At 36.3% G+C, this 16,522-nt stretch overlaps 1 protein-coding gene across 3 annotated transcripts in view; it reads left to right on the top strand.

The window, feature by feature from the left end:
• The window catches only part of RELCH (RAB11 binding and LisH domain, coiled-coil and HEAT repeat containing), an 84,848-nt gene that overhangs the window by 4,713 nt on the left and 63,613 nt on the right, over window positions 1-16,522 (top strand). For all 3 annotated transcript variants that reach the window (XM_057373127.1, XM_057373126.1, XM_057373125.1), the window contains exon 2: window positions 11,730-11,819. In XM_057373127.1, the coding sequence (XP_057229110.1) occupies window positions 11,730-11,819 (90 nt within the window). The remainder of the gene's footprint in view (window positions 1-11,729; window positions 11,820-16,522) is intronic.

Below are 16,522 nucleotides of genomic sequence, written 5' to 3' on the forward strand. Positions count from 1 at the left end.
AAATATAGCAGAACAGGGCTACCTCAAAATGATTCATTATACCTCACCTTAAAGAGCAGTCTTAATAAGACAAGAAACTGGGAAGATGGTAAATAATAATTTTTGTTCTCATGACTACTTGTTAGGTGTTTTGATGTTTTCAGCTCAAGTCTTTGGTTTGTTACTTTATGAAAGCAAGCACAAATATCTGGTGCTGTTGGCTGTCTCTGCAGATGCTGGAAGGTAGACTAGCAGCTTGTGGTTAAGACAGTAGTTTTACTGCCTGGTTTGGGAAAGGTGCTACCCTGAGATAGGACAGAATGGAAATGTGCAGATAAATAGTTAATCAAAGCTGCTGGTGYCAACAGATGGGAAATGCTGATTCCTGACACTTTTAAGGAAACACAGAAAATATTTGAAAGAGGAGAGGTTTGTACATAATGCTGAAGGGAAGCAGTGTTCTCTTCAAACATGCCAGTAAATAATGATGCTTGAATGAAACCTGAGAGGCTTCATAGTGCTCTGATATTGACTTTAGTGATACAAATGCCAGGTAAACTTCAGCTGTGACTAGAGAAAGTGCTTTAAACCCACTCCATTTTACTGACACTGGGATTTTGGACAGGTTTTCAGTGACATGSACTTTATAACTTATGAGCTGCATAGATCAAGGCTTTTTCAACTGTTAGACTTGCCAAAGTCTAAATCAGATGTGCTGGTAGCTGTCCCTGATGGAGGAGACTAAGCTTTGGGATGTGTGGGATGTAATGGTAGAGTGTTCAGGAGACAGGTATGAGTATGGAACTACTATGAGTATGGAACTACACGAAGAAGTAACAAGATAAGGTAGCATGATCAGTGTGGCAATTATGGACAAAGGAGGACAGAGTAGAAGCCATGACTACTAGGCAGGTAAATACCGAGTTATTCACTGAGTAGCAGGTGACTCTGGTGACTATGTTGTATTTTCCCCTGTAGTAATTTGGTGCATGTTCTGGTTCTTTTAGGATCCTCACAGCTAYGATATGGGAAATCTTATTGCTTTTGTCCTGACTTCTCTTCTGTTCCTGTGCCAGAGTTYCTGTTACCCTTTGATGTTGGGGAAGGCAGAAGTAAACTTCTCTGTATAGTAAGGGAAGCTAGTTCAGTTATGTGTAAGTTTACACTTACTGAATCCTGTGCCTGAAAGCTTCAGCAAAACAAGGCAGATTTGTGCTGAAGCAGCACCCCATCCTTCTGATGGTTTTGCTGTTAGGAAAAGAGAGTGGGTTTTGGGTTGGTTTGTTTTGGTGTTTTGGTTTTTTGTTTTTTTTTTTTGGTAGGTAGAAAGAAAGGAATTAGGATGATGAGCTAGAGCTTTGCATTACAGAACCAATCACTGGGAATTTCTCTATGTTCTCACATATGTCATTTCAATTCTGTCTATCAGAGTTCCTGTAGCATTTTTTCTCTCTGAGAATTACCTTTTTCTTGACTGAAGATGTGAATCATAAACTTCATTCAGCTGAGAGAATGCTTGCTSAAAATTTTACACAGGTTTCATTACCTGATAAAAAAGGTTTGTCTAGTATTTGCAAGCAAGTTATTAACAAGTAGGTGTTGATATCAGCAGCTGAGTTGGAAGCTGTTCTGTGTGCAGCTCATTTCTGCTAATTGAAAACTTGTAAATACTGGATTTCTATGTTCTATAAACACAGAATTAATAAAATATGGAAAAGATCTTTTTTCAGGAAGTTCTCATACTTTCCAACTGAATTATTATTTTTTACAAAGTCTGAGTTAGATAATTGATTATCTGTGGAGCTCTTTAAAATATAGCATCAGAAGTCTCTTTTTTAAATGTAAAGTTAAGTCCTRAAACCTTATACTTTTGGGCTCAAAATTACTACACCTTGTCTTCATTGTGTTACTAGTATTTGGTTTTCTAGTGTATTGCAAAGTTGCAGGTTTGAGAAATTGTATCTCTCTAACATAAGGCTAAAACATTGAGTAATTTCAGTAAAGGCTGTAGGCCTTATATACATTTATTTCCAATATGCATGCCTGGGACATGGCACTAAGCATTTTGAATGTGTTGGACAAATAGTTAAAAAAAACCTGGTTGTTGGTTTTTTTTAAGACAGTCCAAGTTGAAAAAGCTTTTGAGAAATAGTGAACTCTTTCTTCCACTGCAATGTAGGGGAGAGGCAATTTTCTTCCTCCCTTCCTGCAACATAATGCTGCCTGATGGTGATGCGACTGATTGCTTTGTTGTTGAATTGAAGGAAATGCTGTTATGTAAAAAGTCACAGAATAAGAATTTCATATTTATATAACAAGTACTTTTTCATCTTGTTTGATGTTAGAGGAGAGAGAAAGCTATCAGGTGTTTTGTGATTTGAAAAAGCTGTTGGAATAAGAGAAATTATCGCAAAAATAATSTCAGAATCACAGCATGGCTGAGGTGRGAAGGGATCTCTAGTAGTCATCTGGTTCAACCCCCYTGCTCAAGCAGAACTACTGTGACCTACACCTGGTTTCCTGGAATCATGTCCAGATGGCCTTTTTAAGTATCTCCAGGGATGGATACTCCATCACCCCTCTGGGTAATCTGTGCTACTGCTTGATCACCCTTATAGTAGAAGTGTTCCCTAATGTTCCAGGGGAACTTCCTGTATTTCAGTTTATGCCCACTCTCTGTGGTCTGTCATAGGTCACCACTGAGAAGAGCCTGGCTTTGTCCTTTGAGTGCCCTCCCTTCAGTTATTTATATACATCATGAGACTGCCTCTGACCCATCTCCAGGCTGAACAGCCCCATCTCTCTCAGCCTTTTCTCATAGGAGGGATGCTTTGGTCTCCAGTTGCTACTTTCCATTATTTTTTTTAAATGCTCTAGAAACCACGGGGACAGGAGTTAAAACTTAACTGGAAAATTTACTACTGTCCTGAGATAAATGTAGAAAGTGGGCAAAGGAGAACTTTCTGAAATTTAAATAGGAAGAAAACTGAGGGAATACGTGCTTGAGAATGAAGATAGGTGTTATCTATACACTTAAAGTAGTCCTTCAGTAAGGGGAACCATTTAAGGACTAAATTGATACAATTTTGCTTGATGTTGGAGTRTAACAGAAAGCTGGGTTACTGCGACAAATGGAAAAATCCTTTTGGTKCAAGTTAATAGATACATTTTGGACAATGCAGCACTGCAGCATCAAGCATATGGAGTTAATTTGATGCTGTTGATGCATTCTGATTTTTGCTGAAACCAGCTGGGATCATGAGCTGGAAGAAGTACCTCCATACCATGCTTCTCCCTTAGTTGCTCTGTCTTAGGAAGCTCTGCTTTCTCAAGCATAATGCATCTTGAGCTACTCCCTGCACATATGTAGGGGGTCAGGCTGTGTTTAATGCTTTCCCCAAGGTCACACTYCTCTGGACCTCAGTGTTCACTGCATTCAAATGGCTTTGTGCAGKGCTGGCTTGATTCTCTCTATTCAACTAATATTTGGATGCTGCCTGAGAGTGTCTGTGCAGTAAGCAYCCCTTCAAAAGCAGCCTGGTTTTGGTATAGGTCTCCAAGAGATCAGCCCAGGTGCATTGTATCTTAACCCAGTTCTGTGAGCATGTTATTTCTGTGCTAGGTGCAAGATCTTATCTATTTTCTACTTGTAATTTCATCTTTCTGATGAGCTTCTGCAGTGTGCCYGTCATAGGAGCAAGAGTAATACCTTTTTATTGCAGTGTGTCTATCTACAAAAAACTTGTTTTACATATCTGGTGCTTTGTGGTRTTTATGWTGTRGTTGGTTAGTTGRTGTTATTTTGTTGGTTTGTTTGGGKTTTTTTTTCTGTTCTTGACCAGCAAGCACAGGTTAGTTTTCTCTAACCAGCTTTAGGGGTTTACCCTCATATGATTCCTACAAACTTTTATAACTTGTTAGTAATATGAAGTAGATAATTATTGATCTGTTTCCAATCTGGTTTGGATTGCCCATCATGGACTAGTACTGAGTATCTGTTCTAGTTAATGGGTAAGTAGATTGCTCTGACAGCTTGGAAGTTAATTTTATTCTAGTAGCTTTACTTAACTAAGTTTCCTTTTCATTTGATGAAGGTCTTAAGACTTCTTTTCAGAGCATACCAACTTTGAAAATYCTGCAGGTCTCATTGAATAAGAACATCTGGGAGAGAGCAAAAGAGGCACTTGAGTTGCAGAGCAAGGTTTGTAGGTTAGATGCTTACAGTTTAGTGCTTGATGCAATTAATTAATTTAAAACTTTTTATTCCATCCCAGAGTTACCACAGCAATGTGGAATGTGTTGATCTGGTAAAATTTACTCTACAAGTTCAAGTTGGTTTAAAAATTCGTTACATAAGTCTGTTTCTACTGTAAAGGTTGTATGCTAGATCAGATGTCTGTTGCAATGGATCAAGTTTGCTTTGCTGAAAGATCCAGCATCGGTAAGCTTGGAACAAGTTGAAACATAGCAGAAATTTTAAACGCAGCAGACGTTTAAAACTTTTCAAAGTAATATTGCTCCAGCAATGTCTTGTGRAATGGGGTAAGGTTTAAATAAATTTGCATTATCATTCATGGGGTATTAAGTAGTTTAATTAACTTATTCATATGTCCCACATGTCTGTTTCAGCTGCTACATAATGTAGTCACAAATATAAACTGTGAATTGATGACTACTTGTTAAAGAGTTAATGATAACTGGTTGATTTAATGTAGAAACGACTTCATTAAAGCTCTTCAGATTTTCGCATTACCCCACATCTTCTTTCACACATACCCTCTCTCACAATTTGGTTTATTCACACATGCATGTGTGTGCTTCAGTACTAATATGGGGCTTAAGCATGTGCAAATAAATACAAGAGGAAATGTATTCTTTTTCCCAAATAGCCTCCATCCCATTTCCTCGGCTTCTGTGCCTGTGATACTGTGCAGGATAGCTGAAAATACAAGTTATTCAAGGGTGTGCTTTTCAGATCAGTATCTCCAGAAAAGAGCAGGCCATGTGCTGCATGACCCTACTGGCTAGTTTACTGTAGGTCTGGCATGTTTAAGGTTGATAAAATAACTCATTTGCAGTCTTTTTTTACTGCCAATGGAAATAGATCTAAAAAGTGCATTTATACATCTGCATTTCCTTGGATCTTAATTTCRACAATCCTTTTATTGTATCTGTAGAACAGAGAAGAAAGGAAAGAAGTGTCAGACCTGAGTAATTTTCATAGAAAGTTCTCAATTTGGATCGATTATCAGAGTACTTACTTGTTTCCTTGTGTCTTGGCGTTTGAAAATTAGKTTGGGTGTCCTGAAAGGAAAGTTAAGCTATACCCTATAAAATATGGGTACTGTTGTCCTTTGCAGATGTCCATGAAGTTTTTTCCAACCTTTGATTTGCAGACACCTTAAAGTTTCAGCTTTCATCTCTTYATGACGTAATTTTCTTTTAGGTGGAGAATTTTCCATCATAGGTTCCTCCATGCAAGAAGGGTTTTATGCGTATATTGGAAGGAGGGACAGCTTAACTCACAGGAATAGCACAGCTCCTCAGGAAAAATCTGTGTGTTTTCTAGAGTTACRTGGAACTATATGATTATTTTAAAACTTGTTTTAGTAGTAACCTGTGGCTTRTTGGTTGAAAAACATTGCATTAGGGGGCTCTTACAACTTCTCACTTTTTGATAGATCTGAAAGAGTATCTCAGAATAAGTTGGCGATTTCCTCACTTKAATTCTTCCACATACAGCTGTAATTGCATGCTTTTCTGACCTTTATAATCCCCAACAATTTTCTTTGTATGGTAGTTCATAACTTCTGGAGTCTAGTTTACTGCTTTGTATCAAACTGTAGYATATTTGTTGGTTGAATTATCCTGTTTTGGTTTTTAATTCAAAATCAAACCTTAATAATTTCTTATTTTAATAATTTTGTTCTACAAAACAAATTTTCAGTGTGCAGTTCAAGAATGAAGTGCAACTTATTTCTATTGCTGCAGAGAGTTGTATTCTGGAGCCGTATTGGGTTTTTTCTTACCTAGAAGTAGCCATTAAAATTATGATGCTAAGGRATAATTTTTGATAGCCTCAGTCATTCACTTATGTAACTTGCAACGTCTGGTTTTATTCAGGATAAGCTAGAAGGCATTAACCTGAGATGGCTTCYWAGTAGGGTTGTMCCTGACACTGAACTGCAAGGCTTTGTTTAATGTTTGTCTCTAGTGAAATCCTATGTAGTGAAAATTTAACTTAGTGTAGTGAGAGTGTATTATCATCAAATAAAATTATTACTGATGGATTAAKTTGCTTGTAGGATATTTATAACATTAATATTAAAACATTTTAACTTTCTTTCTAAAGTAAAAAAAAAAAATAGAAAAAATAAAAAGACTAAATTGAATTTAAAATTCTTTCTGGAAGCAGAGCTCTGCTTGGATGAATATTCAGAGTTCTTGATATAAATCTTTGTAGTATCCAGTAGCATGAACAGTGTTTTTTCCATTCTTCTTTCCAAGSCTGTGGTATGTTTGTGTTCCTGTTTGATAATGCTTCAGTAAAATACAAATAGAATTGTAGTAAGCAATCAGTTATAATGTCTTCAAAGAGTGTTTTTTGYTTGGTTTGGGAGTTTTTCTCAATGCAAAGTCAAGTTTCCTTTTTCTTCTCCAGTGATGTGTGAAGGTGGGTGTTGGAGTCCAGCTGATGGCCATGACATAGCATGATAGGCCTAAGTTATTATCCAGACCTTTACTATCTCAAAAAAAAAAGGATAAGAATAGGTTGTATTTCCCTGTGACATGTGTGAGGTATCTACTGCAGCGGTTCCATCCTCTATCTAACCATATAATTCATGTAAAGCCTGGCTTAAACTGGGAAATATATTGTCCTGGTATATGCAATGTCCTGTGGGAAGMTGCTCTGATATTGACTGGATTCACTTCTAGTTCCATATGTATGCTAATMATGTTTCTCTGATCTGTTTAAAATGTGGTTAGCCAGCTATTTCACTTAGCAATTTAAAATATAGCAATAGTCCAGTTTCAGGGTTACAGATATTTTTCAGTACAAGTGAACATTTAGTTAGAGATGCAAAGTGAATCTCTGTTGTACAAGCATAGTATCATATCTTCTCATTGAATTTCAAGGAAAACTGGAGTTCTTGGTCTTCATCTGCTCCATTTGGTAAATTGTTAGTACATGATGATATKATTTCCTGTGATATTAGAGGAAATATGACAGCTGGGCTGCTTTATCAACTAGTAATTTTAAAAATCAATTTTTATGTTTACAAAGTAAATTCAAATAGCTTCTAAAGCGTTTTTTTAAGTATTTTTTCTTGAGCCTTCCTGTCAATRCATAATATAGCTTAATWATCTGTGTTTTTAGCTGATCACAARTATCATGAGCATGCAAAGATTAATGTGATTTTACAGAAGACTGCAACTTACTTCTGCCCAATTCGTGTGCTGTGACAATATGGCTAATATGAAAATATGGCTAATATGATCCTTCTTGGTGTCCTTTAAGTAACACTGGTAAAAAATAATCTCTTTTTACCATCAGAGTGAATGAAACTTAACCTCCTTCATATTATGTGTGTCAGTGGAAGGGAGTGTATCACTTTGAGATTTCCTTACATTTTCCTACTTTGGTAGTTATGCTCAGCTTTYAAGGAGAGCTGGATATATGCCTAGGGAACAGAAGCTGTCTGCATAAATCAGCATGTCGTACTGGTGGCAGTTWTGGGAATAAGAAAATAATTAAAATTCCTTTCCTCTGGAATGAAGCAGTATTTTAAAAGATTGTGTAAGTTAGTAAGCAAAATGTGTTTAACCTGATTTTTAACTTCACAAATKGAGCTAAATACATTGCATTTTTTTAACAAATTGATTAAAAAACTTCTTCGCTTTGGGTATCTTTGAGTATATGAATCTTGGCATTCTGATTTTGCTTATCCTTTTCCCGTGGTAAAGGTAAGAGACAAGAACTGTGCACAGACTCTACTTTATTATCCCGGTCTGTCTCCTGGCATTTCACTAGTATGAATAATGAAAAGCCCAAGCCTATTTCACTTCTTCTCTATGCACTCACAGCATTTTCTTGTTCCATACTGAGGTGATCTGTGCTCTGCAGTTGTTTATACCTGCTTGTCAAAATCTTTGCTCTTACCGTTTCTGAAACATGAAGCTGACAGCACTTACTTTGCCACTGTTCACTAGGAAAGCTTTTAGCAAAAAGGAATTGCTAATTATAACGTGTTTTAATTCAGAGAAAGAAGTCTAAAATCCATGCACGGGAGACTGCTGATAAGAATGCACCTACCAAGACAACAAAATGGATTCTCACTGCTGTGTCATATTGGGTTTCTTTCTGGGAAAGAAGCATACTTCAGCCAATGTGCACATCTTTTCAGTAGTTTCCCCCGCAAGAGGTTGCTTTGATATTCTTTGCCAAATAACTTAAGGCTAAGATTATTATTTTTTATTAAAAGGATAAAGTGAATAAGTATGTGTTTTCTTCTCAAAAATCTTTTTTTTCCCTTTCCTCTTTCAATTCAGAAAGTAGTTCTCTTCTGAATTCTGTAGTTTAAATACTTCCACTTGGTGTCCTGGAGTACAGCAATTTGTACTTGAGACAAATGATGAAGTTTCACATTCCTCGGGTGAGCTGTGTGACTGAGCACAGCYCTTCCCTTTGATTCCTTTCCTTCGAACAGCCCTGCACATTTTCCTAACAAATGAGGGTGCTGTGCTGCCAGCAGGGAGGTACCTTTGAAACCCTCTGATCCTTTGCAGAGCAGATACATCCTTTATGGGAGWGTAAAATATAAGGTTATAAGATGTTCCATGATTTTCTGTACAACGGCATTAGTTTTAGGGGTTAAACCTCTGTTGATGACTGCCTACAAAGACAGTGGGAAGGAGTGAGGCCACTCAATTCCTCACAGTGACATTTTAAGGTGAGGCAATGGCACAGGCCTGCTACTCCTCACTGTGAGCACTGTTCAGCACCGCCCTGCCTGGCAGTGCCTGTGTGCCATGACTGTACTGTTAATGATGTATCTTGGCTTAGGGGGTGTGATAATGGGMGTATACTTTTGTATTGGAAGGAGGATCAGCATTACTGGCACAGTGAAATAATGGTAGCAGGAAACAGGCCATGAGACTGGTGTTCCTTAGCACATATTGGTTTAATCAATCTGAATCTTCATGTTTGTGTACCTTCATGATGCCGGCCTGGATGAAAAGGAAGTCAGATGTTTGCTTTTATTATGAGCACTAATGATAAAGTGAAGTCTAAATGGTGAATGAGTTTCAACCCTGCAAACTGTTACTGTGCATGTAGGTGTGGTGCTTAAGGTAGTTTCTGGGTGTTGAAATCGTAAGCCCCCTCGGTGTTGCTGGATTCCTGTAGGGCCATTAAGGTTGATATTATGAGTTGATATTATGAGTTGTTGGATTCACAGCTGCTGGTATGATCTTAAACAGCTTCCGTTGTGTGCATCCTGATAAATACTGTAATTACCCACTGTTTTTTTTCTAGGCAACTGGGTTTTGGTGGTTTGAGGCTTTTTAAAGAAGTTTTTGCCTTTGGCAAATAAGTTTGTGTTTTATCTGTGGATTTGTTTTATCAGTTTTCAGTGGAGAGCCTTGGCCTCTAAAGTGTGCCATTGGTCATATGAAAATAAGTTTGTGTTGCTTATGGCTTTGGGTGCTTCAGTAATTGTCATTGGTTGACTTAAGGTGAAAATTTGAGCATTGTTTCTCTGATGTTACTTTGCTTCTGTTCACAGATMAATTAGAAAATTGATCTGTGAACCTTGCAAGAATGCAGGAGGGAATAGTTTTATTTCTGTATTTGCCATAGTGATGCTGTATGTGAGACTCCGTCACTTCTCTTAAACATAATCTTTCCATTGAGATCTCCATTTGAATGTTGTCTTGGATTTGATYTCAAAAAATTATCTTGCAGCTCCCAATGAAATGAGTTGGAGCAATATCTAATCATCAAGGTGTTGGGTGTTTTGAAAAGTCAGTTCCAAAGACTTTCACACTTTCACACTTGCATGCAAAATTCATGTTTACTTTTGAACTTAATGTCTCCAAATGTGGTTCCCCACTGGTTTMTTTTCACAACAATCCATTTTCCAAAGGTGCTGTGAAAAGAAGAGTTTGTGCTGTGTTACTAAATTATGTAGAACAGTCTACAGAGAATAATTAAATCAGATTAGTGTCAGGAAAAAAAAATAAAAAAGACCAGAACCTGCATATGTGAATAAAGACTCACAGAGGAGCAGCAGTCTCTTTCATTGTTTGGATGAGAAAGTATTGTACAAGGAAAAACCCTGTGGTTAAATATAAACTGTATATACTGTCATATACTTTTTGTCCACAGAACAGACAAGTTAGGGTTTTCGGGCACTTTAGTTTCGCTATTCTGTAACTCTGCTAGGGTTGATAAGTTTAGCATTCTCTATATCTTTTCAGTGTAAATGCTTTAATCAGTTTTAATTCAAGTGTTCTTATTTGAGTGCTCGTCYATATGTAGATAAGATGTTACTAGACCTTACAGAACAACAGAGGCACAAATATACAAAGAAACTCATTGATAGACTTTTTTTTTAGTTTTTTTTGTTTTCTTTTTTTACATAATGCAGAATGGGAGGAGAGGTTAAGTACCTAATGATGTTAGTCATGACAGAATTTGACTGACATGTGATGAAATTGCTTCTATTTCCACTGGCAGATTGGAGTTTTTTGACAGCTCTGTGGAATTTTTTCTTTGTTAATGTGACAACAGTTCTAATGTAATTAAAATTGTTTCTGAAGTGCTMCATAGAAATTAATTTCAAAAGGAGAGGAAAGGTACTAAGGTACTTAATATAGTTTCTGCATGTTCAATTGCGCTAGGAACATGTTCAATTTATTTTGAATTCTGYTACCAAGTAATTTGTGTATTTTTATGATAGAAATAAGAATGTGTGYTTCAACAGACATATCAAAATTGCATTTTGGTTGATAGCTTTTTCCTTCCCATCCCTCTGAAATGAAAAATGTCAAGATTGGATGAAAACCTTGCACTGGTTACTGAATTTCTTGATTCTTTATCTTTCTTAAATTAAGACTTTAATTGTAGAGTGTCAATATTATACCTGCAATAGCATGAACTGTGCTTCCTTTGCTTTTGTTAGATACTGCGTTCCTTAGTAAATGTTGATTAAGTGGGTATGTACTCAARTTAAAGGCTAGATCAGGAGATATGTAAAAAAGTATTTGGTCACATCGACATGCCTTGAACTACTAAAAATGGGAAAAGGAAGTACAGTATTTGAGGCAGTTACAGGTTTCTGGTAAATGGGAACTGCTTGAAACTTGTCACACAACAGTTTGATTTCTTGTACATTCTCACCTGTGTGTCCAAGCCAAAGTATCTGGTCCTTGTGGGGAAGTGCTACTATGCATTGCTCCTCATCTGCTGTGGACAGGCTAGAAATGCCATCTTTTAGGGGAAGCAAGAGTCTCTGCAGTCTCTGTTCAGTGAACTTGCTGTAGTGCTGCCTTTTTGGTTCAGATTTACTGATGCACTCTTTACCTACAGACCTTTASAAAATGCAGTAAAACTTGGTTCTTGCAGAACATGTAGCCTCCAATTTATAGTTTCTGGAATGAGATGATGTTTTGACTATTTCTGTAAAACACAGGCAACTCTTCAGGATTTTTTTCTGATACTTTTTTTTTTTTATTTTCTCCCCCTCAAGATCGTGCTGGAAGCATCAGTACTCTTGATTCTTTAGATTTTGCAAGATACTCTGATGATGGCAATAGAGAAACGGATGAAAGAGTAGCAGGTAAGTGTTTTCTATGTTTTAGGAATTACAGAATGTTGGTTTTGTGGTTTGACTTGTTGTTTCTAGCACAGGTATATTTAAGTGAACATTCCTGAAGATTATAAGATTTCACTGAGGTGGTTTAACTAGGTACTTGATGCTACCATCATGTTTTAGACACTTCTGTTGTAATTACTGTAAATATTAAGGCAGGCATACTTTTGTATGATTCCAGATATCACCAGTGCAGAAACAGGCAGTACACTTGAAAATTGTKCCCAGCTTTTGACAATAGAACTGTATATTCATATTGCCTGCTGACTAGTACTGTTATTCTACCTAGTGGTCTGTGACTACTGCATGGGTGAGAACTACCTGTCATAAAGATCTATTGCAAGTCATCTCTTAAATATAGGTATCAGGGASATCAAATAAGCATTTTCAAACCCAGAGCAAATTTGGTTTTTACTCAATTCCATTAATCATCTTCGCTACARATCTTAATTGTAGTTGCTTTTCTCTCCCATTTGATTCTTTGATTGCRTAAGATTGGTTTAAAGCAGTGTCTTTTTTTGCTTCTTGTTCTGAGCCTGTGGCACTTTTTATTTTAGGATCTATTGTATCACCCACAGCAGAATCTTCTCTTACATTTGAAATTATTTTAGTAATCACTTTTGAATGTGAGCTGTGTTTCATTGTCCAGGGTTTTTTCCAAGTTCATGCATTAAGTTATTCACAGCTTCCATAGAGAAACCTACAAAAGCTGTCTAGAAACAGCTGCAGCACTCTGTTTACTACTTGTTCATTAGTACTGTTCAATATCCTGAGCACATGGAAGTTGCCTGTGCTGTGACTTCTGCTCACATGGTTAACCTTTGTGACACCTGGAGTGATGCAAGCTGCTAGGTCTCTGTTCCCCACCCTGTCATCTCTACTCTGAACCACCAAGCAACAAAAAGGCTGATGRCACATAGTTCTGTAAAGGATCTTGATTTTGATATTTCATCTCTGGCTTAGTCTGAAATGGTGGGAAAATCTCAGTTTTCTTACACGGCCAGCTGAGTTAAAGGACTGGATTAATTCACAAACATGAACCAAATCCAGGTATTTTGGTTCTCTAAAAGATATTAATTCACAAACATGAACCAAATCCAGGTATTTTGGTGCTCTTTTGGTGGTCTAAAGATACAGGAACTTAGTATTCTTCAGTTCATGTGGAAACCTCTGGATTCTTACTACTAACTAGTACTCTCTTTTTCAATATACTCAATTCTTTTCAATGAGGCAATCATTGTAAATAAACAACAAATCTTCTAAACAAACTGTGTTTAAGGAAACCAGGCATTTGTGAATTGTATCCTGGAATGTAAAGAGGAAACAAGCAAAATCCCAATACTTTATTTATTTTCATTATGTCAGTAGATTTTTCCTGGTKCTAGTCAGTGTTTCTTTGCAACAGTGTTACTGAAATGGCTAGTTTGATTTTTGCTTGGAGTGGCCTTTGAAATTGGATTAGAGATGCTTATAGAAAATATAGACCAGTCAGAACTGACATCCAGGAGAACCAGTAATCTTCTGACGGAATGTTAATAGCAAAATACTGATTACTTCTGGTATGAAATTAATCTGCCCTAAAATTATGTATTAAGTAAATCCTAAAATTGATCAAGATTTTTGACAGTTACCATATATTGATTGACTGCTGTCATATGTAATTGATGAGGAAATGGCATGTTAGGATATTTACAKTACAGTTCTGTGTTCCTCTAGAGATTAATTCAAAGAGTTCTTARAAAGGAACGTAACTTGAACAGAACAGGACTGGATATTATTTCTGGATGTTTGTAAAGACTGGAAGTTTTCAAAAATGTCCTGTTTCTACTTAAAATTCTGGTTTGGTCATAATTGCTTAAAACATTTTGCCTTAATTCTGTTTAAAGCCATCTTCCTGAGCAATTCCAAAAACTGATAAGTATTTAATTYGCACATTAAAAAATTATGTCAGCAGAGGTTTCAAAAGTTTTGCAAATTCAGTTCMTTCTTTAAACAAGCTATGGCTTATAACTTCTGCTTTTGAAGTTGTTCTTAGCTGCAAATGCCCTTTGAAACCTAACTGGAAGGTTTCTTGCTTATTTCTTGCTTATTTCTTCTAAAATTCTTTCTTTTCAGTTAAGAGCTTTGATGTTTAGGACATGAAGTTGTAGTTTGTGAATGCTTGAAACCATGATCTAATAGTCATATTTTTCTTTTGATAGTTCTGAAAATGAGCTTTGAATAGTTTCTCTTTGTAAATGTCTTTCTCATGCTACTACCCTTGTTTTTTACTGTTTGGACAGAATGAATGATTTCCATATCAGTTCCCTRTCATATCAAATGAAAGGCACAGAGTCACTAAATGAAACTGGTAAACTGGTTCCAATTCAGAAAGACTTTAAAACTGAAGTTATAATATATCCGCTTTACAGATACTTTTATATCTTGGCAATGTTAGAAAGCCCCCAATCAAAAAATGTGTGCATATATCATTCAAAGCCACCATATTGAATTTGCCCATTCTGGGTAATAGTAGAATTTGCTGTGATTTTTTATTGATTKTTAACAATCCAAAAGTTCCTGGAAATCACCGTATCAACTCTTGTTTGAAATTGGTTTYAGTATTTAAAAGCTATTAGCCCAYTTCATTYCATGTGGCAGTAGAATMAAAATTTGGCCTAGAAGCAAGCATGTTTTGAAGGGTTGCTGTGARCTTTTCACTTGGGAAATCTGATAGAAGGAAGCTAAATGAGTCCCTTCTATAATATTATTATCAGCTTGACTGAAGAGGTGCAGTTCACAACAGCCAGTCAGAATGTGGGTAAGTATGATAAAACCAACTGCAGTTTRGAAAACATAAATTTTCTTCTGTATCTAGCTGATGATGTTAATGAAAATGAGAGTCACATAATAATTTGGATAATACATTTGTAATCCACTAAGAGCTGAAAAAAACAAAATGCATCCTTACAGCTTGCAATTTACTAGACGGAGTCAACTTGTTCTTTTAGACTGATAAGTGTTGAATCCAAACTCATGTATTAAATGCTTGAAATAATTGTTGCTAGAATAACCTCAGTCCTGAAGAATTTGTTAGGGTTAGTAAATCTCCCCCAAATACCCATAATTTCCATAAAACAGAGAATGGAAAACCTGTTCTCTTCCTGTGTAATAAGGGTATGCCTAACTTGAATATCCACARTATTTGCTTTAAATAGGTTGTCTGACATTAAGTCTAAGGAACTGAATCTTCTGCCACATCTCAAATTTGCTATGGTCTAAACCCCCTACTTTGCATTATTTAAAATGTTTATTATTGCTAACCTGCCTTTGACATGAACTGTTCTGAGAATGTGATAATTTTAAAAATATATGCTGTGTTTTCAGTGGTGATAAAATTAAYTCTTATAATCAAACTCCATGTCAATCATATGTCTTCTCAGATTTCCCTGTATTAACATTGATTTCCACCTAGACTGTATATCTCTGATTAGCAGAATAAGATTTGATGGGAAGAGACAAGTTAAAAAAACACCATTATTTTTGAGAATTTAATTTATCTAGACTCAGGTTCACAGTTTMTGCTTTTTCTTTCCTTTTGTTTGTGTTTTTTAGTAGATACTATTAACTTGTGCACATCAAAATCAGGGGGAAATCTTGAAAAATAATGAACAAACAAAACTWAAAAAACAGGACACAAAAGACAACTGTAATACAACAATCACTTGCTAACACTGTGCACTTTATTCATCCTGAAAGCAGATCTGGTTTTGTCTTCCCATAACCTCTCTTAAGTCCTCTGAAGCAGTTGTAAGCCTCTTAAATTTGCTGCCAGGTTGAAGGTCTCCAACGGTTGAACTGAAGTCTGCTGTAGTTCAGGTCTTCTCTGTAGCTGGTTCTTCTCATTAAGCATGTAAAAGYATTAATGAGGCCACCAGATGAAGTGTTGTTCTCCCGCTGTTAGAGTCACAGGTTCTCTGTTACTTGCTGGAGAGCCCTCATCCTGGTCTTAATTTTTGTAGTGTGATAGTCATCTGTGCCGAAGTACAGCTTTCTGGTYCGGGGCTATTCGTGTTATGTTCTGAAGTGTTTCACATTTCAAGGCCACCTTTWTCTTAGTATATCAGGAAAGTGGGAGTTGAAAAACCTCAGGTCCTGAAGTATGTTTATGATAGTGGTTTCAATGCCAACTATTGTCAGAGAATTGAAATTTCTTCTGATTTCTTCTGACTCAAAATACACAGATATCCAACGTAATGGGATGTCATACTTGTTTTAGAGGGCATGATTTAGGACATCAGGAGTTTCACATTTACTTGGCAAGGAGGAAGGATTCAAAATGAAAGTTAAGGAACAAAGAACAAAGCTTATAACAGTATGAAAGTTTGAAGAAAACTGGATAAGCACAGAGCCCTTGATAATTCAGAGGACAACTGAATTATCAGAGGACAACTGAATTATCAAAGAGGACACTTTGAAAGGAAAATGTCTAAATGCCGTAAATAAAACTACCCTTCTACTGGTATCTGAAGTATTGAGTACTTCGTAGTGAAGTGTGCAAAAATCTGACAAAGTAAYTCATATGTAATGTATAAAAATCTAATATAATTGGAAGTAATACTGCTTATACAACTCAAGAGCTGGATAATTTTAGAAGTACAGTTTTTTTCCTCAACTTTTTGGCCTTGGCC

Source organism: Malurus melanocephalus, unplaced genomic scaffold (genome assembly GCF_030028575.1).
Source record: "Malurus melanocephalus ecotype Western Australia unplaced genomic scaffold, MMel_1.1 scaffold_187, whole genome shotgun sequence".
In the NCBI taxonomy this organism is placed as follows: Eukaryota; Metazoa; Chordata; class Aves; order Passeriformes; family Maluridae; genus Malurus; species Malurus melanocephalus.